This window comes from Gekko japonicus, unplaced genomic scaffold (assembly GCF_001447785.1).
Source record: "Gekko japonicus isolate JY-2015 unplaced genomic scaffold, Gekko_japonicus_V1.1 scaffold5, whole genome shotgun sequence".
Taxonomy (NCBI): domain Eukaryota; kingdom Metazoa; phylum Chordata; class Lepidosauria; order Squamata; family Gekkonidae; genus Gekko; species Gekko japonicus.
The window spans coordinates 2,058,894-2,084,009 of NW_015168652.1; the positions used below are offsets into that span (position 1 = coordinate 2,058,894).

General features: G+C 44.9%; 1 protein-coding gene across 1 annotated transcript; it reads right to left on the bottom strand.

The window, feature by feature from the left end:
* Positions 1-195: 195 nt before the first annotated feature.
* Positions 196-24,646, bottom strand: PMPCB (peptidase (mitochondrial processing) beta). The gene is made up of 13 exons (XM_015415088.1): positions 24,524-24,646; positions 20,423-20,563; positions 18,856-18,942; positions 12,880-13,009; positions 9,653-9,851; positions 7,547-7,626; positions 6,781-6,893; positions 2,500-2,643; positions 1,860-2,020; positions 1,490-1,575; positions 1,323-1,411; positions 364-439; positions 196-277 (listed from the first exon to the last, which is right to left on the bottom strand). Exons 1-13 carry the CDS (start codon positions 24,620-24,622, stop codon positions 213-215), a joined length of 1,470 nt encoding a protein of 489 aa, XP_015270574.1. The 5' UTR covers positions 24,623-24,646; the 3' UTR covers positions 196-212.
* Between the last annotated feature and the right edge of the window lie 470 nt (positions 24,647-25,116).

Sequence of the window (25,116 nt, forward strand, 5' to 3'; positions counted from 1 at the left end):
TTATTATTAGCTGAAGACAAATTATGACATGGTGAATAAGTTTTTCTATTTTTTTAAAAAAACCTGCCCTTCCTCGTAATGCTTATTTGGCTTGCTATACATCAAACCTGCATTTTAGTAGACGAAAAATAACTTTTCCAGTCTCTAGAGTTGCAGTCTCTCTCCCAAAGAGTTCCTTCTGCTTATAAGAGAGCTTTACAATTAATGTCTTGTTAATCTCGAAGCCAGTACATGCCACTACGGAGTCGGTTGTAATCTGGGAGCTGTTCAAGTGGGCCTAGAAATATAAAAGCAAAAATATTCTTAGGATCAGATAATAAACTTTTCTAAAAAATGCCAGGTAGTGATGAAAAAATAGCTTACCCACAGCAGCAATAGCAGGACACTTATCATATGTATATTTTGTACAAACATCCCTGATGGTTTGAGCATCAATTGCCTGAAATAAGAAGTACACTCCATCTTAACTTCTGCCCATTTTACCTAATTTAACCATCTGGTTATCAAAACAAACTATTTCAAATGGCAGCATGAGCTTAATTAAATGTTGCATCAAAGCAATCCAGATTCTGCAACTTGTATAAAAATTGGGGTGTGTGTGGAGTGTTGGGAAATCAAGGGGGAGTGGGGGATACAGAGAGAGATCCCGTTCGCAGGCAGGTGAAGAAAAGAAGGGTCTTTCCTTACCTGCTGGCCACACTTGTTCACCTTGCCTGCTACAGGAGGAGAGCCAGCTGGCCAGTGCAATTAATACTCGGCAAGTATGCGCTCTCTGCATGACCGCAGTGAGGCTTGCCTGCCTCATCTGCTCACTCGCTTGGCCTGGGAAAGGGAGTGCCAGCAGGCTGGCGTGATTAATACTTGGGGAATATGTGCTCTGTGCTATGATAGCGGCAGGCCTCGTCCGCCTGCTACTGTAGCAGAGTGTGCATACTTGCCGAGTGTTAATTGCACCAGCCAGCCGGCTCTCTTTCTCTTGTAGCGGTCAAGGCAAATGAGTGCAGCTGGCAGGTAAGGGCAGGGGCAGCAAGAGTTGTGGGGCGTGGGCCTCAAGTGAGGGGGCACTGCCCCTAAATGTCCCACTGTGGCTATGTGCCTGCTTGTATATATTCTTTTATTCTGCAGAGTTTGCCAGTCATGGGAAGAATCAAAGAACTGTACAGGACACTGAAACTCTGTTCCTGTAGCTCTATCTTGCTCCTGAGATTTCAGCAGGCATTGTCAACACACTTGGAAGGATAAGCGCTAAAATCCTGGTTTCGTTGGTTAAAGATGCAGCTACTATTACTAACTGATGTGACTTTAAAAAAAAAGTATCTTACTTCAATTCTTGCTTCAAGTTCGGGAATTGAGATTCGACGATTGTAACATAACATTTGTCGTCCAATGTCTTCACAAATGGGAGTGGAACCTAAAATTACACATTCTTAGCATATATACAAATTAATTACTGATTTTTTATAATGGAAAATACAATCCTAGTTCTTACCATCCAGTTGTAACAGCATGTTAGTTTTCAGAAGATTCTTAGCACGGGCTACTTCACTGTCAGCAACGCTGGTGGACAGCCTCACCCTGAAAGACATTGAGGTAAGTGAAAGGAGATTTGACATCAGTGAAAGGACATTTTTGCTTACTGCTTTTGTTCACAGTACTCAGTCCTTTTAGTTTTACACTTCACTGGATTGACCTCGAATAACTAACTGCATGGTGTAAATATTTTAGCAGGAGTCCTGGAGAGATCCTGCAATTGGGCTATTTCCTGTCGCATCTCAATGGTGATATGGTGCAGCCACAGAATGCTGCTATATGGTGAGATAGCCACTTCCACCCCCAAGCAGTTATTCAGAAATCCTTACCATTCTCTCTGAACAAAGTGCATCATATCCTCTATGGTATTTGCCTCACAAACCATGTAGACGCCCCACAGCCCGGTATCTGTGTAACAGGTGTTGAAGGACTGGAAACTATGGCAGAGGTTACCATGGCATGCAACTTGAGCAAGCTTACTGGACAGATTCTGCAGAAACAAAATTGAGAATATGTTTTAGGTGGTAACAGGACCTTTCAATGGTGTCAAATTATAAAAATGGTAATGCTATCCTTTTAAAGCCATTTTTTTTAAATATGCATTTCTTTTCTGCCCCAGTTCCTCTTATAAACTAATCTCTACACACTACAGATTAAACCCTAACAAAGTAATCCTAAAGAGGAAGCATGGCTTTTGGAAGTCTGTATAACTTGGTTTTTCATTTCCACCAAGGACAACATATGTAGTATCCTGGAAAAAAGCTTCAGCAGATGTAGTACATTCCCACATGAAATGGAATATGGACAAAGACTTGAACAATAGATTTTAAAAGTCTAACAGAAGTCCTCAGTAAGCTTAGTTTCTCTGGAAACAAAAAAAGGATTTCTTAAGTATTTTGGAAGGACCCAAGTTAAGAAAACAATCTGACATACTAAGAATCCTTTATCTGTAATGTTTGGACAACTCACCACCCCACCGCCGAAGGAACGATCCCAGTTGCCTATCAGTGTATTTGCCACCATAAGAGGAATTGTGTCCGGGTGACACCAGCCAGCAGCTTCAACAGCTATTGCAATATGTGCCAAAGGCATCTTATCATCCCGCACTCTAATCTGATCAAGAACAATTAATACAGGGGTTAGAAAGTTTTGATTAGCAATGTGACAAAAGGAACTGAAGCTATAAGGAGAGTGAGCAACCACCATATTTCAATATGTAAACAACAGCAATAGTAACAGAGCTTTGATTACACTTCAATAACCCCATGATAAAGTGTAACTCTTCTGTAAAAATGAGGTAAGTGTATTATTTATTTACTTCACGTATATGCCACCTTTCTCCCCAGTGGGGAACCAAAGCAACCTACACCATTCTCCATGTTTCCTTCACAACCATACAGTGAGGTAGGTTAGGCTGAGAGTCTGTCACTCAGCAAGCTCTCACAGCAGGCTGGGGATTTGAATGTGGGTCTCCCAGATCCTAGTCTGACACTTTCACCACTGTACCACACAAGAGCCGAACCAGAAAAAATGCTGGGCGTTCAATGGGCAGCGGTTGCAGATTTCCCTCCCCCTTCAAATATCAGGTATATGCTGGCCAGATTTTAACTGGGAGTGTACCACTTGGGGTGGGGTTCTTAAACCTTCCCCCCGTGCCATTTTCCTGATCTGACCCCCCCAGCAACAGCTGTTTGCTCCATGTGTGCTTGCTGCAACAGGGCAAACAATGGACCCATTTCAGGCATGGAAAATGGTGCAGGGGTGGGAAGGCTTAAATCTACCCCCTTCCCCTTGTCCTGGCCAGAATGAGCTCCGTAGCAAAGTTCATATTTGAAGTAGGGAGACCTAATATGAAGCCCAAGAGATCCTCACCCCAGCGGACCCCCCCCCCTCTTCCTCTGGTTTGATCCCCTTTCTGTACACCTGAGTGTGGGTCAAAAAATGATAAGAGCCTGAATTAAAGTGGCATCAAAAGAGAGTCAGTCATGCCAGAGGAAGAAAGGAATGCAAGGCTGCTCTTCTGCCAGTCATATGCATAAACCCACCCTAAGAGGGATTCAGTAGAGTGCCATTTCCCCCAAGGACCCTGAGCTTCCTCCCAGATAATCCGGTCACAACCAACAACACAGATTTCCAAAACAATAAGCAATGGCCAATCCCAGCAATGTCTTTCCTATCTAAATTACTGTATAGGAAGACTCCAGTCCTTCCCAATCGTGACAAATTCTGGCCCATAGATGCAGCCATATCTGACTTCTAGACCACCCCAAGGGAACATTTTTGACACTCCAAATGCAAAAGGGGAAAATTCCCCTCCACAATAGATATAAAAGTTTCACATACTTGCAGCCTAGGGCTGCCAAATCGGGCCGGGGGGCGGGGAAACCCCCGCTTTGGAGGCCCGATTTCCGCCGCGGCGGAATCGGGCCCCGGGGGGAACCCCACCCTGACGTGAGCACACAGGGCACACTGGGGGCGGGGCCACGGCCATACAAGGGAAAACTCTATGGTTTTCCCTTGTATAGCCGTGGCCCTGTGCCCGACTTGCTTACGTCACTTCCGTGTGGCACGCACGCAGAGGACGCCGGCCGGGAGCCCCCCACTCCCCGGCCGCACTTCGATTTGGCAACCCTATTGCAGCCCCCTCCAAAAGATTGCATTTTAATTATTTTCACTTTCATGCCAAAGTTCCTTTCCCTTCAGAATTCCAGGGTAAAAGGTATAAAAAGTCCTTCTTTCAGCCCTGAATTTTGTAGGTGGTTTGCAATCATCCTGTTCCTCCCCAGCCCCGGCAGTTGGTCTCTCCTGGATCCGGAATCTTTGCTCTACTGATATAGCACTGTGATTTGTGTCTTATAGTCATTTTCACCTTGTGAAGCAGTTTCTTCAGGACTGTGGACAACCCCACCCCCAATCAGGCTCATATGGTTTATTTTCTTTTGTGAAGAAATCCTCCCCTTTTCTTTGGGCTCTGCGGAGTGTGTTTTAAAAGTGACTGTGGGGTTTGGGGGTTTTTTTGTGGGTTAAAAATGGGAGGGGGAAGAGCAACTCACTATTACCAGGCAAGGGTCAGCTGACCGCATGCTTATAGGTGGCATCTGCAGTGAAAAGCAACCTCCCCTCTTCCCAGCTGGCAGCCCCAGAGAAGGGCTGATTGGCTAGACAGAGAGGAAGAGAAAGGCAAGTTCCCAGGCACGCTCTGGGCAGTTTCCCAGCAGTGCTCTGGGCCCCAAGGTGACGAGATCTGGGGTGGAAAGTTTTTTAACAGCTCCAGAGTGAGAAAATAGGGTCTCTGGATATTGGATTCTCAACAAGGGCAGACCTCCAGCCAGACTATTCCCCACGGTGGCCATTTTCTGCTGACCATGAGGTCTCCCTGGAGGCTGCTTGGAGCTCCTAGGTAATGGAACAACGGGAGAACAAACTTGCAACTTTCTAAGAGTATCTGTGCCTGCTCTATTTTTCCATCAGTTAGGGCATATTTATATTGGGGACAGAAGAACTGCGTTTCCTACCCTTTTTATTGTTCTTCCTTGCTTCAATCTGGTGCTGTGCTAAAAAAAATATTTTCTTTTTATTAAATATTTTAATCTGTTGATGCTGGTAGTGGTTCTCTGTACCAGTTAGACTTCCAACTGTCTTGGCCATACTATTGCAAGAGGGGCCCCAAGTGGGAGGAAAGCAGGCAGTGGGATAGGGTTGCCAAGTCACTCACCAAAATAAGCAGGGGAGAGTTGGCCCTGTTCTGGGATATTCGTGCGCGTGCGACGCGATGATGTTGCCCGGAAGTGACATCATCACGCTGGGCACGTCGCCGAGCAACACTCTAGCAACCAGCCTGAAAACTCTATGGTACCGTAGAGTTTTCAGGGTGATTGCTAGAGTGTCGCCCAGCAACGTGCCCAGCGTGATGACATCCCTTCCGGGTGACGTCATCATGCTGGGCAGGTCGGCCCAATCTGGCCACTTCAGGGGTGGGGTTCCCCCCACTGGCTGGACCCAGACCAGCGGATTGGGAGCCCTTATAGCAGGGGAATCCCTGCCCCTTGGGGGGACTTGGCAGCCCTAGAAGAAGAAGAAGAAGAGATTGGATTTATACCCCGCCCTTCACTACCCAAAGGTGTCTCAGAGTGGCTTACAAACTCCTTTCCCTTCCCCTCCCCACAACAGACACCCTGTGAAGTAGGTGAGGCTGAGAGAGCTCTTGAAAGAAACTGCTCTTTTTCAAGAACAGCTCTTATCAGAATTACGGCTTGCCCAAGGTCATCCAGCCGGGTGCAAGTGAAGGAGTGGGGAATCAAACCCAGTTCTCCCAGATCAGAGTCCGCGCACTTAACCACTACACCAAACTGGCTACAGTGGGAACATGGCTATATCTTCAGGGGAGCCCCAAAACTGTAACTGATCCCCACGGTAACCAGGCTTTGGGTAGTGGGAGACACAGAGGCCTCAGAACCAGGATGGGGAACTGGGATTCCTGTTCATCCGAGTAGGAAGTCCCTAAAATGAACAGGTGGTGGCAGTGAGTACCCTAGTGGAAGGAAGAGGTAACCCTCTCCAAGAGTTGGCAACGCCAAGAAGGGGTGGGCAGAGCAGGGTCTGCAAGTCAAAGCAGGCCTGTTCCACCACATCTTTTATAAGGTTTATTTCTCTGTAGGTAGGCAGCCATTCTAGAGAAAGATTTGTTTTATTGCCGTTACATTTCTATGCTGTACTATATTGTACACATTGGTTTCTTTCTCTTAGTAAAATTAAAAAACTAATTTGTTTAAGAATCTTTCCCCCCTCATTTTTCCAAGTGTTGATTGGAATCTGCACTTCCATATACATAGGCAATACGGCCCCAAGTGTTTAAGTGTTCAAGATACGATGTGTATTCTGTGGAGGCAGGAAGATGCCCTCTGCATGTTACAACCCTGACACATGTATACTGATACAGAACCTCTGGTGTCTGGATCCTCGGAGGGGAAAAAAACTGAAAAAAACACAAAGGGTGGGTGGGAATCAAGCCACCCCAAGAAAGAGCAGCCAGCAATCAATTATTACAACCATTTAACACTCCTCTGAATCACGGGTGTTGCTTTGAAACATGCTAACAGCCTCTGCCTGCTTTATCAAGTTTTGTAGCTGTTTCTGCAATTGGGGCTAGAGGCTCAGCTTACAAGATATCTTGTATGACTATTGTATTAGCAATTATTTTCCATGATGCTGCTCTACTAGGAAAAGAGCAGATGTCCTGTCTCAACTTACTTCACTGCCCGTGAACTGGCAAGGGGGCAGGGCTGGTGCTCCTCCTTTCACCATAGATGGTAAGTTACCAAAATGATACTTCGCTAAATCAAGCAACTCATCATGAGGGACTCCTAAATAATCGACATAAAACTACAATTTAGCAGGGGAAATACAAACTAATCATTTGCACCACAAATATTTCCATTTAGAAGCCAAAGTTACAATAATGTGTTAACTACACAATAATGTGTTAACTACACAATTGATTACATATTTGGCTTTCTTAGATCTCTTATATCCAGTTTAGCCAAAACTACTATTAAGGCTCCAACTTCTTGAAAAGTTACAATTTTCTTCCAATGTTTAAAAGCACTGAATGTAAGGAAAAGATCAGTAGTGAATCCAACTTTTCTCTTTTAAGAGGTAAACATTCTAACATTTGGATTATTTTATTTTTACCTCATTTATAGCCTGCCTTTCTCCCCCATGGGGACACAAAGCAGTTTACAATGTTCTCTTCTCCATTTCTTCTCACAACATCCCTGTGAGGTGGGTAGGCTGGGAGTGTGTGACTGGCTCAGGGTCATCCAGCAAGAGTGGGGATTCAAACCTCGGTCTCTCACTTAGACCAATACCACTACAACACACCTTACCTCCAAAAAGAAATTAACAATATGCAGTACTAGGTCTTCACCTTTTGTTTTTTAAAGGCCTCTATGGTACCAACCACAGAGGGTTTCCTTATCTCCGCTACCAACATAAAAATTATGCTTTGCATACACACCTCCAGCAGCAGCCAGTACCATTCTAGGTCCTTTGTAGTGTGTTGTTATATACTCCACCAAGTCATTACGCGTTATGGACCTGTAAGAGGTTCAGAAAAAAAGAAAGAAAAAACAAAATGCATGTGTGGTGCACATTAAATGGTTACGGGTTTAACCCAGGCTGAGAACCTTGAGTGACAGGGGATTCAAACGGCATTCTTCAGTTGAGAGTTTCAGTTGGCAGTTGACAGTTAACAGTGAGAGATCGAAGCAGACTGGGAGAAGATCAAGAAGGATCGTGAGTTCGGGAAGTGGGAGGCATAGGCCATCCCTATCAAGACTGAGGGAAATAGCTCCTAGTTAAGGGAGGGGGGATCCTATCAAGTCTGAGGGAAATAGCTTCTAGAAGACAGGGGTGATCCCTAAACAGTGGTTAAAGAAGGAAACTGGAACTTATGTGAATGTTCCTGCCTTTACCAACTTTCGTGTCTGTTAGACCAAGAAGCTTATGTTAGTTTGTATAAAAAAACTGCCAAGAAATCTCTCTCCTCAAATTTTAAAGACCTAGCTGAATAACAGAAACAGTTACTTTTTTGTGACACATTATCTGGTGTTTATTTTTATACAAATTTACCTCATTCCTGTTGCCTGTTCACTTCAAAAGTCCTTAGCCTAATTCCTACCTGACCGTTCCCACTCAAAATGAAATAAAGAGTCTGTTATTTTTGATTTATCATCAGCCTCTTGTGTGCCATTATCAAATCAGGACAAAAAGGATTTTAGCCTGTCCCTCAGTTCCCTAGGCTGGGTCAGGATCTGACAATATACATTTAAACAACTGGGTGGGACAGCCAGAGAAAAACAAAGATGAAAAAGGGGCTGCTCAGCAAAGAACGAGATAAAGGAAAACCTTGTGAGGGAGGGTGAAATCATCATAGCATCTAATAAACAATGGGTGCTAGAGCTCACCTAGTTGAACTAAGAACCCTTGGCTGAGGCTGAAGAGCAGTATATCACCTGTTAATTCAAGGTGCATCCAATGAAGTTGGTGGACTACCGCCCATCAGTTTAGATTCAAGAAACATAAAAGGAAATACTTCTTTACTCAATGAGTGATTAAAATGTAGAATTCACTGTCAGAGGATGCAGGGATGGCTACAGGCACAGACAGCTTTCAAGGGAGATTAGCCATGGTGACTAAAGAAAACCTCCACATCCAAAGGCAGTAAATTTCTGAATCCCAGTGGCAGGAGGAAACATCAGCAGAAGGCCTTGACACCTGTGCCCTGTTTGTTGGCCATCTACAGTAACTGGCTGGCCACTGTGTGAAATGGGATGCTGGAGTAGAAGAACCACTGGCTGGATACAGCAGGGCTCTTTTTGTGTTTTTAAGGTGGCTGATGCTAATTTCATTTTGGCAACAACAGGTACAATTACATTTCCATGTAATTAACATAATATAGTAGCCATGGTTTGCTCCTTTAAAAAAATCCAGTAGATGTGCAGCCTAGCCTGTTATTTGTATAGCAAGCAGCATCCACTGATGTGAGCATGCACGTGCCTCTTTTCTTACTAGGCATGTGTCCCTTAAGCAAAAGTAGTGCTGGGAACTCTGCCATTACAGCCAACCCAAAACCTATTAAAATGATCTTTACAAGAGATTAAGCTACAAGTTGTATTTGAGAAACAAGCTGAATTTCATGAAGCATTTTTAAAAATCTGTGTTGCCTGTCACCAGTTATGCCACAGGGAAGAGGGCAGAGGATGAACTGTGGGGGGAAAACTCGACAATTAGGTTGTTTTACTTGTGGTACAATGTATAATGACTGCTGTATAATGTACAATGTATAATGACATCACATGCCATATTGTGGCACTACCTGGCATTTAACAATACAAATATTCATTTCCTGGAAGAAGAAGTGCTTGAAATATGCCACATCCCTGCAAGAAAAGCAATAGCTAGAAGAAAGACATGAGGCCGATAAAAGAGCAAATGCTCTTTTAAGTCGTATACACATACATGTCCTAATTTAATTGAGAGCCAATTTCTTTCCAACTAGGGATCTTCATTTTATGGATTTCAATATCATTTTAGAAATGGGAGCAAAAATGGTGAAACATACTTGATATTTTCTGTGGGTCCTAAAATAGTTCGCCCTAGTGCAGTGTCTTGATAAGCTGTCGCGTGAAGATAATCAAAGACTACTTCCTGCAAATTGGTCTCAACTTCCTGCATCTCTCGAAGGATCACACCACGCTCCCGCTCAATTTCAGCCTCCCCAAGTGTGCTATTCTGTATGATGTCAGCAAGTATCTCCACAGCTGCAGGAATAGGTAATAAAAAAATGACAGCAACAGAGAAAATGTTAAAGTCTTTTCACTATATTCTATCAGCTATCAAATAAATTTCATGCAGTACAATCATACATGAAGTTAATCTACATCCTTTGCAGTCAACTGGACTGGAATAACTCTGAATAGGATTGCACTCAGATGTATATCTAATCAGGGGTCGTTTCGTAGAAAAAGAGCTAGGGTAACTTATTAGCATAACTCATTAGCATATGCCACACCCCCTGACATCACCGGAAGTGTGTCATAAGGCCACACCCCCTGACATCACCGAAGTGTGTCATAAGGCCACACACCCTACCCCCAACGGTCCAGGCCGGCGGGAGTGCAAGGAAGCCCCGCAAAGGCCCTCCCTGGCCCCAGGCAGGCAGGGGTGGGGAGAGGCAGGGAGGAAGCAACTTACCCTCCCTCTTCTCCTGCCTCCTCCTGGCTGAATGAGGGCCAGAAGCGGGACAGCCGGAAGCAGGGGGCGGGGCTTCGTCATGTGCCCCGCCCCCGTACCCCACCTGGGAGAACTGCGATCCCCCGCGATCCCCCCCGAAATGACCTCTGTATCTAATAAATGGTGTCATATGGGTGAAGTATGAAGAAGTTTATGCATATCACCCTCTCATGGTATACAAGGTAAGATGGACTTCTCTCTATGCCTGCTAATAGTCAGCCCTGATCCTAGACCCATTGGCAGCATAATAGTAGCCACTGGCCCCACTTTTCTGGCACAAATCCCTGGTGGTGGTTGTAGTGCTAGGCAGGGATACTTGTGTTGCATCAGCAGGTCAGGGAGTGATTTAGAACAGATGACGCTGTGGCATGGCATTCTAGCAGACGGAAGGGAGAGAGAAAAGTTAATGCATCCCTGTGCACAGCTTAGAAGAGAAGCCCCTGAGGCAGCAGGCAAAGCCAGATGGCTCTGCTCTGCTCCTGGCCTGTACCTATGGTGGGGCTATTGGGGGCTCAGCCCCCTCCCTTAAAGGGACAGCCCCACAAGATTTCCCTCTTCCCTTGCTAGCGCAGTCTTCTCCCTGCTTGCTAGCAGGAAGAAGTCTCCAGGGCTGGCAACAGGGGCCATGCAGCTGCCTCCTCTCTTCCCCTGCCAGCCAACTGAGCAGAGAGGGGGTTTACACTTTAAACCTCCTCTTTGGAGTGACGCCACAGTGGTGGCACAATTTCTCCATTGGATGCAATGGAGAAATCGTGCTGCTGCTGCAGCATGACTCCAGAGAGGGGTTTAAAATTTAAACCCTGTCTCTGCTCAGCTGGCTGGCAGGGGGGGAGAGGGGAGGGAGGGGGCAGCCACATGGCCTCCTTGTCCGCTGAGTCTTCTGCCTCCTAGCAAGCAGGGAGAAGACTATGCTGGCAAGAGGCTGTGCCTCCCCTCTCTTCCCCCTGCCAGCCAGCTGAGCAGAGATGGAGTTTAAACTTTAAACCCCCTCTCTGGAGTGGCATGCAGTTTAAACCCCCTCTCTGCTCAGCTGGCTGGTGAGGGGAAGCGTGGGAGATACATTTAAACCCTCTTAGGGTCTACATTTTTATTTAAAATTAAGCCCCCCCAGAACCCCCCCAGATAAAAAATCCTGGCTACAGGCCTGCTCTGCTAGCTGGATAAATCTATGCTGCTACAACCAAAGCAATTTCTTAAGACTAGGCAGCCAAGGGAGATGCCAGTGCATATCCAAGGGAGCTGGTGTGGTGTAGACCTTGATTTAAGTCCCCACTCTGCCATGAGGCTTGCTGGGTCATCTTGGGCCAGTCACTTTCTCTCTCAGCCAAATTTCCTTACAGGTTTGTTCTGAGGAAGGGAGAACCATGTATGTTGCTCTGAGGAAGGGCAGGATAAAATTATACTGGATAAGTAGAAGAATACAATAGGTTTTATGGGATAATGAATGTGTACTGGAACACTGTCATTTCACATAAGTAGTTGAGCATGCTCCATGTGAGCAGGAAAGAGTATGTAGCAGTATACTTTAATTTTTTCACCTCCTTCCTAAACCTCTTTAATCAAAAGTCTTGTGGCTTTTAAAGGAACTTATGTTCATAACTTACTTTGCTAGATTATGAAACTTATCTTAGGAAAACAGTTCATGGTTCCAGTGACAGTCCTGAATACATACATCAGTGGGGGAAAACCCAATGAAAATTATCAGTGAAAACTCCCAGCAACTACTACTAAGCAGCTCTAACCATGTCAGACACAGAAAGAGGAAACAATTAATAACTTAGAAACTGTCAGGAAAGTACACAGATATATAAATTTTAGATAATTTTGTATTGTGGGGACCAATTCTTGCAGATCTGTAAAATGGTGTCAGTGCAAATGGCATTTTATAAAATGCTTACAAACAGGGTAATGGAATTGGAGTGGGCCTTGTAACCTAGAACAGCATCAACACTTGTTTGTATAATGCAGACAAAACTCCAAGACCAGTTTTAAGGTCAAGTTGATCTCTATCCATTTAGGAAGTAACTAAGCTCACCAAATTAAAGGTACATTGTACCGCTCTTGTTAGCCGCCCTGAGCCTGTTCGCAGGATGGGCGGGGTATAAATATAATAAATAAATAAATAAATAAATAACACTAAGGATTTCTTCATACATTATGTTTTTATGGCTGCAAACCTATTCACATTTAATTGTGTGGGGGGGAGCCATCAAGTTATGGTGACCCCGTTGGGTTTTCAAGGCAAGAGATATTCAGAGGTGGTTTGCCATTGCCTGCCTTCGTGTCACAACCCTGGTATTCCTCGGATATTCCGTGGAGGTCTCCCATCCAAACACTAGTCAGGAGAATGAGAGACAGGCAAACATCACACTACCAACCTTTTCTTTAACCCATCGTGCTTAACTGCAGCTTCAAAAGTAACATGGAAAAGTACGCCATGGAGAGGAACAGGTCCACATTTTTGCTAGCCCTTGTAAACCCAGATGATGTCCTTAAAATCACTTTTTAAGGTTAATGTCTTCAGAAAAATTCAGTCTATTAGGAATTTATGGTTACCTCTTGGCAAATCCTTTGAAAAAGCCTTTGCATAATAAACAGTTTGTTCTCTCGATGTATAAGCATTCAGATGAGCTCCCATGTTTTCAATTTCTAGCTCTAGGTCTAACTGAGACCTCTTTTTTGTTCCCTGTAATTTAGAGAGAGATAATTAGTTCAGCTCTGGATGACAAGAGAACAGAAGAGCCAAATGTCTTCAGTGGAAAAGGAAGAAACACATTTGAGAAATTATATAAAGGGATGGGCACGAACCAGGTAAGCTGGGTTTGGGTTCGCAAACCAGCAGTTTCCAAATCGGTTCCCAAACCGGCCATGTTCACAAACCGAACCAGTTCAGAAAGGGGGGTTAGTGCCCCCCAGGGTCCTAGAGGCCCCAAAATCACAGTGTATCTCCAGAAGACTATTCTTGGGTTGACCATCAAGTCTGGTGAGGCTTGGACTTGGGGAGGGCGAATTACAACCCCCAAACAAGGTGAGAGCTCCGAACAAGGTGCCCCAGGAAACTTGTTTTTAGGAACATTTTTGGCATCAGTTCGGGAGTGCATAGAATCGACCCTGGATGAGCTACAGATATCAAACTTGTGCAGCACTCCCCGGCGCCCCCCGAAACAAGGTGCCCCCAGAAAAGTGCTGTGGGGAGATGTGAGGCACAGGTTCTGGAGTGCATAGCGCCCAACTACTATATCCCACACTCATGAAGCCCCTGCCCAGGGTCCGGGAGCCACCTACACAGTTGTGGGTGGCTGAGTCTCCCGGGCCCATCCTCCACCACTGACACAGTGAATGCAGGGCAGGGCCAACCCCCCTCCCACTCTGCCCAGGAGGAGTAAGGGACCCCAGGCAGTAACTCTGGAATCAGGCAGGCACCCACACAGATAAGACCCAAAGGAGGAGTGGGGTGGCGTTTGTAATGAGAGCTAAGGGACCCCAGGCAGTAACTCTCTGGAATCAGGCAGGCAAATCACCACAGCAGAAGTGGGGTGGCATTTGAAATGAAGACGAGTAAGGGACCCCAGACAGCAACTCTGGAAGCAGGCAGGCACCCACACAGATCAGCCCCAAAGGAGAAGAAGGGTGAGGTTTGAAACAGATAGGAGTCAAGGAAAGGGACCCCAAGGAGTAACTCTGGAGCCAGGCAGGCAAAAAACCCCTCCTGAAGCAGTGGGGTGGCATTTGAAATTAAGAGGAGAAAGGGACCCCAGGTGGTAATTAAGTTGACCCCCCACAAAAAAAAGCAGCCCAGAACCAAAAGCATGCAAAGAGAAATCCCTCCACTGCAAACCAAAGGAGGGAGGGGGGAGCGAATAAAAACAAAAGGGAAGGGAAAGCTGAGAGCAGCAAACTCCCACTAAACCCAAATATGCGCTATGTGAAAGAAGAATTCAATCCCACTCTTCCCACTCTTTGCACCAAGAAAACCAACGAAAAGAATAGTGACTCAGAGGAACCCAGGGCAAAGCTAAGTATCCCCCCCCCCCCAACGACTGAGTAGGCTGGTTATTTGACTCCATTATGGAAATGGAAACTCAGGTTTCTAGATTTGGGCTGCTGTGGTATTTCATAGGGTATCTACGGAGGAGCCAAAGTCCAATGAGATGGTTCCTTTAATAAACAGGATTTGGAATCCCAAATGGCTGCCTTGCAACTATGGGATTCTTTTCCCACTGACTCTCTAAAATCTGGGTGTTTTTTGGGTGTGTGGTATTTCTAGGTTTTTGGCCATTATGTTATTAGTGGCTAGGCTTCTGGGACGATTTGCACAATTTCTAAGAAATATCAGGATGAAATGGACTACAAGCCCTATCAATTTACTAAAAAGCACAAATTTGAAGAAAGCATGTTCATCTTATAATAGTGAAATCGGGATATCTTTGTTCTTAAATCCAGTGACCAGAGCTGTGAATGGACAAGACAGACCTTTCTACAAACCTGAAAAGGTTTGCAGAAAAATATAAAATCCAAAAAACCCACACTGGGCAGCTTTAAAAAGCCGAAAATAATAAAAGGAGTGCCTGTAGCTTTAAAAAAGTTTCCCTCAGTGGCTGTTGACAGGCAACCCTAGTACTCCAAGCTTGGTTCTGACAGTAAAACAGAAGGGGGAGGGCCCTTTCCAGTCCTATTTTGGCCTTTGAGGGAGGGATTCTTGGACTCAGGCCTGACAAGGGTTGCCAGCTCCAGGTTGGGAAATTCCTAGAGATTTTGTAGTGGAGTTTGAGGAGGCCTCAGCTGGATATAATGCCAGAGTCCACCCTCCAAAGCAGCCATTTTCTCCAGGGGGACAGATCTCTGTTGTATAATTCTGGGAGATCTCCAGGTCCCAAGTGGAGGTTGGCAACCCTAGGCCTGGTAACAACCTCTGCGTGACTTGATACCATCTGACTGGCATGACTCAACTAGGCCCGGTTACTTGCTACTGTTCAACAGCAGCCACCCTATGAAAGCCAGTGTGGTGTAGCAGTTAGACCTTCAGAGTAGGGTCTACGTGACCCAGGTTCAGACCCCCTTCTTGCTGTGGAAGCTGACAGGATGATTTTAAACCAGTCACATACTTTCAGCCTAAGTCACTTCACACAGTTGTTGTGCAAATAAAAAGGAGGAGAGAATAATGTTAAGTTAGGGTTGCCAAGTGTCTTACCTGGCGCAGCAGGGGACAGTCGGTCCCAGCCTGGTACCATAGAGTTTTCAAGCTGATTGCTAGAGCATCACCCGGCGACGTGCCCCGCGTGATGACTTCCAGGCGACGTCATCACCCCAGGCATGTCGGCCCGATCTGGGCACTTTGGGGGTGGGGCTCCCCCTGCTTGCTAGATCTGGACCAGTGGGTTGGGGACCCTTTGGGTGGGCAAACCCCCACTCCCCCGGGGGACTTGGCAGCCCTATGTTAAGTTGCTTTGGTCCCCACCATGGAGATTGTAGTTTTCCTAGGTAGAGGCTGCGGGGGAGTGGGGAGGAGACAGAAAGCTAAAAACAAAGGTGCAGATAAAGGTAGGTTGGCTGTTGGTGGGAAGGAAATACAATTGCCGACTCCAAGTTGGGAAATTCATGCTTATTTGTGGGGTGAAGCCTGGGGAGGGTGGTGCTTTAGAAGGGGAGGGACAGCAGACAGGCATTATGCCATAGACTCCACCCTCCAAACCACCATTTCCTCCATGAGAACTTACTTTGCCAACCTCCAGGTGAGGGCTGGAGATCACCCAGAATTACAACTGCTCTCCAGATGGCAGAGATCAATTCCCCTGGAGAAAATGGCTGCTTTGGAGGACAGACTCTATGGCATTATACCCTGGCTAAGGTTGCTTCCCTCCCCGAGCCTCACTATCCCAAGGCTCTACCACCAAATCTCCAGAAATTTCCCAACCTGGAGCCAGGCTTACCAAGTGCTTACTGTGATTCGGTGGGGGACACATACATCTTCCCAGGACCATTCCTGCGTGGACAACAAACGCGCCGCACCATGCCATTGCCAGGAAGTGACGCCGGGCGGCACTCTGGCAATGGGGCTGGAAACTCGATGGTACCATCGAGTTTTCAGCTCCATTATCAGAGCGTCGCCCAGTGTCACTTCCTGGCGACGGCATGGTGCGTTACAGGGAGGAATGTTCCGGCCGGGGAGCATGTGTCCCCCGCTGGATCGCGGTAAGTACTTGGGAACCCTACCTGAAGCTGGCAGCCCTAAGGGGAATGGATCTCTGTAGCTGGGAGATCTGTTGTGATTCCTGGAATGCTGCAGCTGCCACTGCTGCTGGGGGGGGGAGGAAGCAGGTGGGAGGCTGGAAGAGTGATGGGGGCAGAGAAAGAAAGAGTGATGAGGTACAGAGGCAGAAAAGCAAAGAGAGTGATGGGGGCAGAGAAAGAAAGAGTGATGAGGTACAGAGGCAGAAAAGCAAAGAGAGTGATGGGGCAGAAAGAGAAAGGAAGTGGCATGCATGGAGGAGAGAGAGAGTAAGAAAGGGGGCAGAAGGGAGAAAGAGTGTGAGAGAGGTAGGGGAGAAGGAAGGTAGGAAGCAAAGATGTGAGGAATGGGATAACCATCCCACAAGTTTCTCGCGGGTCTCCACTTGTTTAAATGCCTAATATAGAATGCCTCTGAAATAAAATGAAACTCCAGAGCAACATAAAAGGCTGCCCCTTGGTTATAACACATAACCAAAGTAGGCATAACACAAAGAGGTGGGGAAGAAATTTTTCCCACAAAAAATATTCAATTTCTAAAAATTCATTGTTTCACAAAATTAATAACAGTTTTTATTTCTTTACTTTATTAAAACATTTATCTTCCACTTTTCCTTGTGGTTCAAGGCAGCTTACAATAAGAGTTAAGACCATTTCCAATTAAAACCAGAATAGAATAACAAACCCCAAATCTCTCTGAATATATACAACTGCTAATATAACACTAGGCAAGCTTAGCAGGTTCAAAGTTGCAATTAATGTTTCGTCAGGTGATTATCCCTAGGTATTGCATGAAACAGTATGTGCACATTTTATTCATTAGTAATGGAGGGGGCAGGGTGGGAGAGAATAAAACCAGAAATACATACAGCAATTCAAATTTTAAAAATCAAATTTTGACTTCACCTGATTGGCTGTGCAGGTCAAATCAAAACAAAGCTAAAATGCCTACGTATATGCCTCCTCTCTCATTGTATCCGACATGGTAAACAGCCTTCTCTTAGCTTCCAGAGGATATAGTGAAGGTCATAAGTATAGTCAGCTTTAAAAGCGGATTAGACAGATTAATGGAGGACAGGTCTATCAGTGGCTATTAGCCATGGTGACTAAAGGGAACCTCCATGTTCAGAAGCAGTAAACCTCTGAATGCCAGCACCAGGAGGCAACATCACGGGAAGGTCTTGGCCTCCATGCCCTGTTGCTGGATCTCCAGAGGAAATGATCGGCCACTGAGTGAGACAAGATGCTGGACTAGATGGATTACTGGCCTGGCTCATCTTGTGTTCTGCAAATCCATCCTGCTGAGCACACTGCTACATCCTACACAAGCATATGGGATTCTAGCAAGCTGTCTCCCAATGAGTAATACAGCACTCTGGTATGCAAGAGGCAGCCTGGTGGAACTCTCTGCCAAATGACATCCATGCCCTGTCTGATCTATTAAAATTCTGAAAGGGCATGCAAGGCAGAGATGTTCCACCCGGCCTTTGGTCGAGGCCAGCGACGGTTCCATTACATCTGCACGGTACCCTCCCCTCTCCCCCTGAAGAACTGAATGCTAAATATGCCATCTTGTTTAAAATATTTAAATATCTATGTTGAATGTTTTAATACTGAATTCTGTAGTTTTAACTGCTTTTAAAATTGTATTGGATTTTATGTTGTTACAAACCACCCTGAGCCCCATGCAAGCAGGGAAGGGTGGTTAAGAAATCGAAATAAATAAATAAATTCCTAGGGGCTGCCAAACAATCCCATCAGCCACATGCAAGCCATATGGTAGAGGTCCCCCACAGAAGTACTGACAGAATCAGTCACATGTAGAAATGGCCGTCTCTTCCCTTAGCATTTAGTCATCTTAAACGTTTTGAAGATTTAAACATTTTATACAAGGTTATTTAAGCCAGTTTGGTGTAGTGGTTAAGTGTCTGGACTCTAATCTGGGAGAACCGGGTTTGATTCCCCACTCCTCCACTTGCACCTGCTGGTGTGACCTTGGGTCAGTCACAAGCTCTTGCACAGCTGTCCTTGAACAAAGAGCAGTTTGTGTCAGAGTTCTCTCAGCCCCACCCACCTCACAGGGTGTCTGTTGTGGGGAGGGGAAGGGGAAGGAGTCTGTAAGCCGCTCTGAGACTCCAAGTGAAGGGCGGGGCATAAATCCAATCTCTTCTTCTTCTCTTCTTCTTCTTCTTCTTCTTAACCTAAATTGCCTACTTACTTCCTAGCCTAAGGCTAGGCATAAGGTCTCCTGTGTTAAAATATTTCAGTCCAAAAATAATACATTAAGCCTGTTTCAAGACTTACTTTAAAAGCCATGTGCTCCAGGAAGTGGGCTGTTCCGTTGTTTTTCTCATTCTCGTACCTGCTTCCAGCGTCAATCCAGAGTCCCACCTCATTCAAAACAAATTCAAAACAAATTATTAGTCCTACCAACTGATATGGGGGGGGGGATACTGCTTCCAACATTCTAAGGGAAGAAGCTGTTCATTTTGCTCAAATGGATGAAAACTCAATATAAGACGTTTTGTATCCAAGAGACAGAAAATGGAGACAGCTAGACATGCAATCTGCTCTCAGCCCCGCCAAACATCAGCACCATCTTCAAACACCTCAAGATGCTCTCATTGTTACTATGTACTTTTGATGTCGACCAAGCAACTTCTCCTAGCTCTAGCACCAACACATGATGCTGCTCTTTCCATAGAGGTCCCTACCCCCAAGAAAGTAGGCATAAAGGTATTCTTGAACAGTCAGCAAAGATGGGGTATACAGCACCTTTATGAAAAGGAACTGGGCAGAGAATTGGCAGTCAAAGCACAGAAAACTACAGGACGTGAAATCAATTTTTCCCCATTTTGGAAAATCTTCATTTTTTTATATGAGATATAGTATTGTGAAATTATTATCTGTTGCTACACCACTTTTCACATCATATACATTACCCATCCACCCGTTTCTATCAAAAGCTACTCATCTTTGGCAGACTCCTCATGAGGCACATGTGCATACTTGATAAGGCGCAGACAGCTGTGCTAGCATTCTGCACAAGGAATGTGAGTGAGCTCTCTCCTGCAACCTTGCTAATGTTGCATATCAGGCACAGGCAGTTGCAGGCAGTCCCACGGCAGCTGAAATGGCTTTCAGAGAGTGCATAGGCAAGTCAGCCCAGGGACTACCCCATCACTACATATCTCAGCCCCCAGGCTACATTACTGACCATGGATGGTGGCTGTTACTGGTGTATCACCCTGGTCTCCTCTGTTGCACTAGTTTGATATTCAAAATCAAACTGCAACACCAGAATACCCATTCAGGTTGCAACAACGGCCCCTGAGCTCCGTGACTGACTGCTTCCCTGCTGATGCAGCAATCCAGACATTCGCACAAACATTTTCATTATCTATCTCCTACATAAAAGAAGGGAAGGGGAGGCAGCATGGTATAGCCTGATCCTATCAGATCTTGGAAGCAAAGCAGAATTGGTGCTTCGATGAGGGACCACCAAGGAAGATGCTGCAGAAGAGGACAATGGCAAACCATCTCTGCTTCTCACTTGCCTTGAAAGTCCTCTGCTGGGGTTGCCGTAAGTTGGTTGTGACTTGATGGCACATATGTACACACACACAAATTCTTACACTAAGGCATTCCATGTAAGAGAAATGAACTGTAACTACTCCCGCATGCCAATTCTGAACACGTTTACTGAGAAGCAAATATCACTGGGAATAGATGAGATTTACTTCTGAGTAGGTAAAGTATAAGGTCACCGTTTAAATATTTTCAAAGCTTTCTTAATTTAACAATATTGGTTTAAAAAAATCACAGATAGGGGTGGAAGAGGGGAAGCAATTCACTCACAACTGTTACCTACTGTGCATGTGGAAAGTCCAGAATCTTCAGAAGCAACTCTTAAGCCATTTTCCAGGCATGACACCTTTGTCTCAGGAACATTGACGGCAATCTGGGGTACTTCTTTGGTAGCTGTGCATTTGCTTCTTCCAAGATGTACAAACTGTGGGGCAAAAACTGTCATGAGCCAAGACAAACCACTGCCTTGTGAGAGCCATGCAATGCAAATGTGTGCCTATACAGTATACTTATAAGAAAACAAGATTCATTACAAGGAACGTGTGAGAGAGACTGACAGTCTAGCTATTATCTGAGCATACAAAACAGTAAATAGTTCCCAAGTTTTTCCCGTGACTTTTACTGTAGCCAGCTTTGATTTCAACAGAGACGGAAACCAGGTTAACTTTGACCAGTTTATAGTGAGCCTGAAAACCTCAGTTTGTGTTCAAAGCAGTGGGGATTTTTTCATGTCTCGACCAGACTTTCATAATCCCAGAATTATGGAGTCCAGTTTTGTGACGAGGTGATTGTTTCAGCCCCAAACCTCCACTCCATGCAGAAGTTGTGGGACAGCCTTATGGTATAATTTCAGAGCTGGGTCAATCAAGGAACCTCCTTTAGTACTGTAGATTTTCAGAACAGCACCTATGGTTCTTAAAACTGTGGATCTGGTGAACATCAGGTGAGCACTCCAAGAAGTAATTCTGATAAAGGTTACCACAAGATATTCAAAGGTGCTGCATTGGTCTACTGGGGTGCCATCAATAGTCCAGTGAATTTGCAGTCTTTTTCTGAATACCATCACATTGCTCTTTGCGTGGTTAAGATTTAAGGCCTCTTCTGTGGAAAAGTTGCCTAGCTTTTGTAATTACCATTTAAGGCCCATGTGTTTGAGAGACACTAAAACTATATTGTCAGTATATAAAATAAATACTAATTTACAAGAGCCTAAAGGTGGAACAAACTCACAGCCTGATAGCCTCAGAATGATATCATTTAAGTACAAACTGAAAAGCAGTGGAGCCCAAACACACCCCTGTTTTACTCCTCTGGTAATTGGGATTTCTTTGGTTAGTGAGCCTGAAAAGCCCACCTTTATTTTGGCAAAGATGTTTGTGTGGAGTTCCTGTAACAGACACAGTAGGTGTTTGTCAATGTTTGTACCTGCTAAATCCTGCCAGAGCCATTTTCTGTCAATTGAATCAAAAGCAGCTGTTAGGTCTACAAAAGTCACATACAGAGATTTAGTGGGACCCTTGATGCTTTGTAGGGCAAGGTGATAAAGAGTTAAGCAATCTTTGACTATGCTTTGCCCTTTTCTGAAGCCAGCTTGCTTGGGCTGGATAACATAGTTGGAAGCCTCCCAACCCTTCAACTTGCGTAGAAGATATTTACTGTATAGTTCGGAGGCTATACCCAGCAAACTTATTAGACGGCAGTTGTGAGGGGCTGATTTATTTCCCCTTCTAAACAGTGGGGCTCAGTTTCCACTTAGGTTAGGTTAATCTGAGTAAACAGCTTGGCTAAAATGGGCACCCACCAGTAAAAAAATCTAAACATCTCAGGAGGAATCAGATGCTCACCTGGGGACTTGCCAGAGAAGAGAGAAGGCCTCTTATCTTGGATACTGTGATGGGAGGCCATTGTGGTAAAATGGACAAATCTAGGAGTGGTGTCTACCTTACTTCCTCATTCTCCATAATGGAATGGCCCTGAATATCTGCTATAATGAGCATACCAGTCTGGAATTATGGAATGACACTGGCTTATCCAGTGAGGAGTGTGAAGCATTTTGCACATGTACCAAGGTTGTTCCCTCATTATTAGTGCTTTGGAAGCTCCAGGGCTAAGCCCTAACCCTGAAACTTGTTGCAGAGGTAGATCCCAGTTCCATTTAAGGTTTGGGTACCACTCCAGTCTCCTGTTATATTCTTAGGGGGACAGAAAAACCTTGCAGGTAGCTGGAACCATAGACAAAAGTCCTGAAGCACCCAAAGCAAAAAACCGTGTCCCAGCAAAGCTCTACTTTGAAAGCTCTATTCTCGACATCAACCAGGCCGCAGTACTCACTACAGGGAGCGTGGTAGTTTAAGGGGCTGGAAGATGCCCAACTTCCAGTAGTGTGGGATATAGCAGTTGGACAGTATCACCAACAGTTTTCAGGAGAGCCTGTTAAGGCAAAGCTCTTCCATAATGCTTCTTGCTGACCTGGGACACTTGCCATGAGCTGATTTTTTTTTAAAACCTGAATAATCTTGTTTCTTGTTGTGCTGAGACTTTTGAATGCATTCACTTTTGTAATAGCAATCTGTCAATTTGACTATATTGTTTGACGGAGCCTTTTGTAAGACTATTTTGAAACTGTCTTGAGCTTTATGGAAATCTATAAGTATAAAAAATAAATACTCCCTCATTTAAAACATGTTTAAGAGGCAATGTTGAAGACTCAATTACTCATCTTCAACACTACCTAATTTCGTACAAAGACACACAAGAAATCAAATCTTGTTGGGACCCACATGATAGGATTTCAAAGACCTCCTTCCATTGCCCTGCTGTGCAGGGACTCTGTAGCAGTGTAAAGTGTGTGTGTGTGTCTATTTTATCCTCACAATAACAGATTGCCTTGAGTCAAGTTAAGCAGAGAACCAGGATAGCTCAGAGGGTCATTCAGAGTTCAATCCTAAACAGAGTTACATCCTTCTAAACTCATTAAAGTTAATGAACTCAGAAGAGTCTGTTTAGGATTGCACTGTCAATGAACTTCATGGCTGAGGATGTATTTGCGTTCATATACACTCTGTTCATTCAGATGGCATGCATCCTGTTCAATACAGAGACCTATACTCTAAAAATCTGCAAAACTGCTGAACTTTGGAAAAGTAAACTTACACCTGCCAAAAATGCTTGGTATAATATGAGTACTGTTAATAGCTGACATGACTGCAAAAGTTAAAGCCATAAAAATTCCTTTTATAAAAAAATCCATATGGTAAAACAATTTTCTTTTTATCATCTGTTGACTCAAAGATTTGGCCCTTGTCTTTAAGGACTTAATTCCTACAGCGAACTCTTATGAAGCCTAAAAGATATGCAAACCACTGTAAATCTATTATATAAATAATACATTGTTATTTTATTTACAAAACTTATACCCCTGCCTTTCTGCCATAATCAGGACTACCAAGGAGGCTAACAAATTTAAAACATACATAATAAAAACACATCTTAAAACCAAATAAAAACACAACATTAAAACCCAAAGTAAAACATATACACAAAAACAGTGATTAAAACACAAGGAAGGAAGGAGGGAACGCCAGATGAAACAAAAAGTATTCACTCCCTGATGCAAAATGCCTGATGCCAAGTTTCCAGGGGAGAGAGATCCAGAATCTTAGTGCCATAACCAAGGAGGCCCTCTCTCAGGTTGCCAGCTGCTTCAGAAAGCAGGGGCACGCAAGGTATAGCCTCACCAGATAACCATAGTTGGTGTGTAGGTTCATGGAGGAGTATGCAGGTATGTGTTAGCAGCTTCTTAACCTCATTCTTAACCTCAAACTATGCGGTAGCATTTTGTATTGTGACTAATGGGCTGTAACGACGATTGTTTGAATATATACAGAAGACGGCTAGGAAAATTAAAAACAAAGACCTTTTGGGGTGGGGGAGGCTGCATTTTAGCAGGTCTTGAGAGCAATTAAGCCCTCTTACTATCATAGTGTAATTATACAGCACGAACTACAATAACATTCAGTGTGCACGGGATTGTCTCTGGCGCGCCGTCATCGCATCCAAGAAGCAAAAGGGAAGTCCAGGGGGATTTTAAAGACTAGCAACAGAACGTCTCACGAAATGTCATACTGAAATAAATGTAGTTAATCTTTAAAGTGCCACTGGACTTCTGTTTCGCGACAGCAGACTGTCACAGCTAGCCTCTGGAATCCAATGGATGGGATGCGCCAGAGGACTACGTGTCCCAGCATGCCAAGCGCCACTGCTTCTATGGTAGAACGGGGGAGCGACCTTTCTTTCCCTAGCCCCAGAGCCGGGGACGCCGAGCCTGGAACCCTGAGGTCTCTCCCGCCGTTGCCCGTCAGACTGAGGATGATTCTTCACTTACCTGCTTCACGGAGCTCCGCGTGAAGAGGGGGCCCAACGAAGGCCACAGGAAGTGCCTGCCGGCTCGGCAACCCACTGATGCGGCGGCGGCTGCCGCCATATCACTGCAAGGATGGCTGGCTGAGACGCTCGGACTGGGAGAGCTTCCGGGGGGAGCCGGATGGCGGTATTGAAATAAATAAATATGGCTTGTGGCAACATTACGTCTGATTGCGCGTGCGTGTGTCTTTTTTTTTTTTTTTTACCGGCTTCCTCTTTGCTCTCATTTTGTTTCAGGCAGGAGATCATGAGAACATTCTGTGATCTTGTGTAAGCTAGATAGATCTCTTTCAAAATGTCGTGTGTTGGACATAAGGAGAAGTAATAAATGATGACAATATTGATTGCCGGTATCTTTTTCTCATTTATGAATAATTAATATTTTCGCGGAGTGGTTGATAGGTTGTTGTCCCCCCTGCTTCAGACAGATTCTACTGTAGTCTTACTTGGGGAAGGAATGGCCAAACAGATTTTTTAAAAATTAAAATCTCAGTGTAGTTGTTGTTCCAAGACACGTTGTTAAGAACCTCACCATTGTACGTTATTCTGTACAAT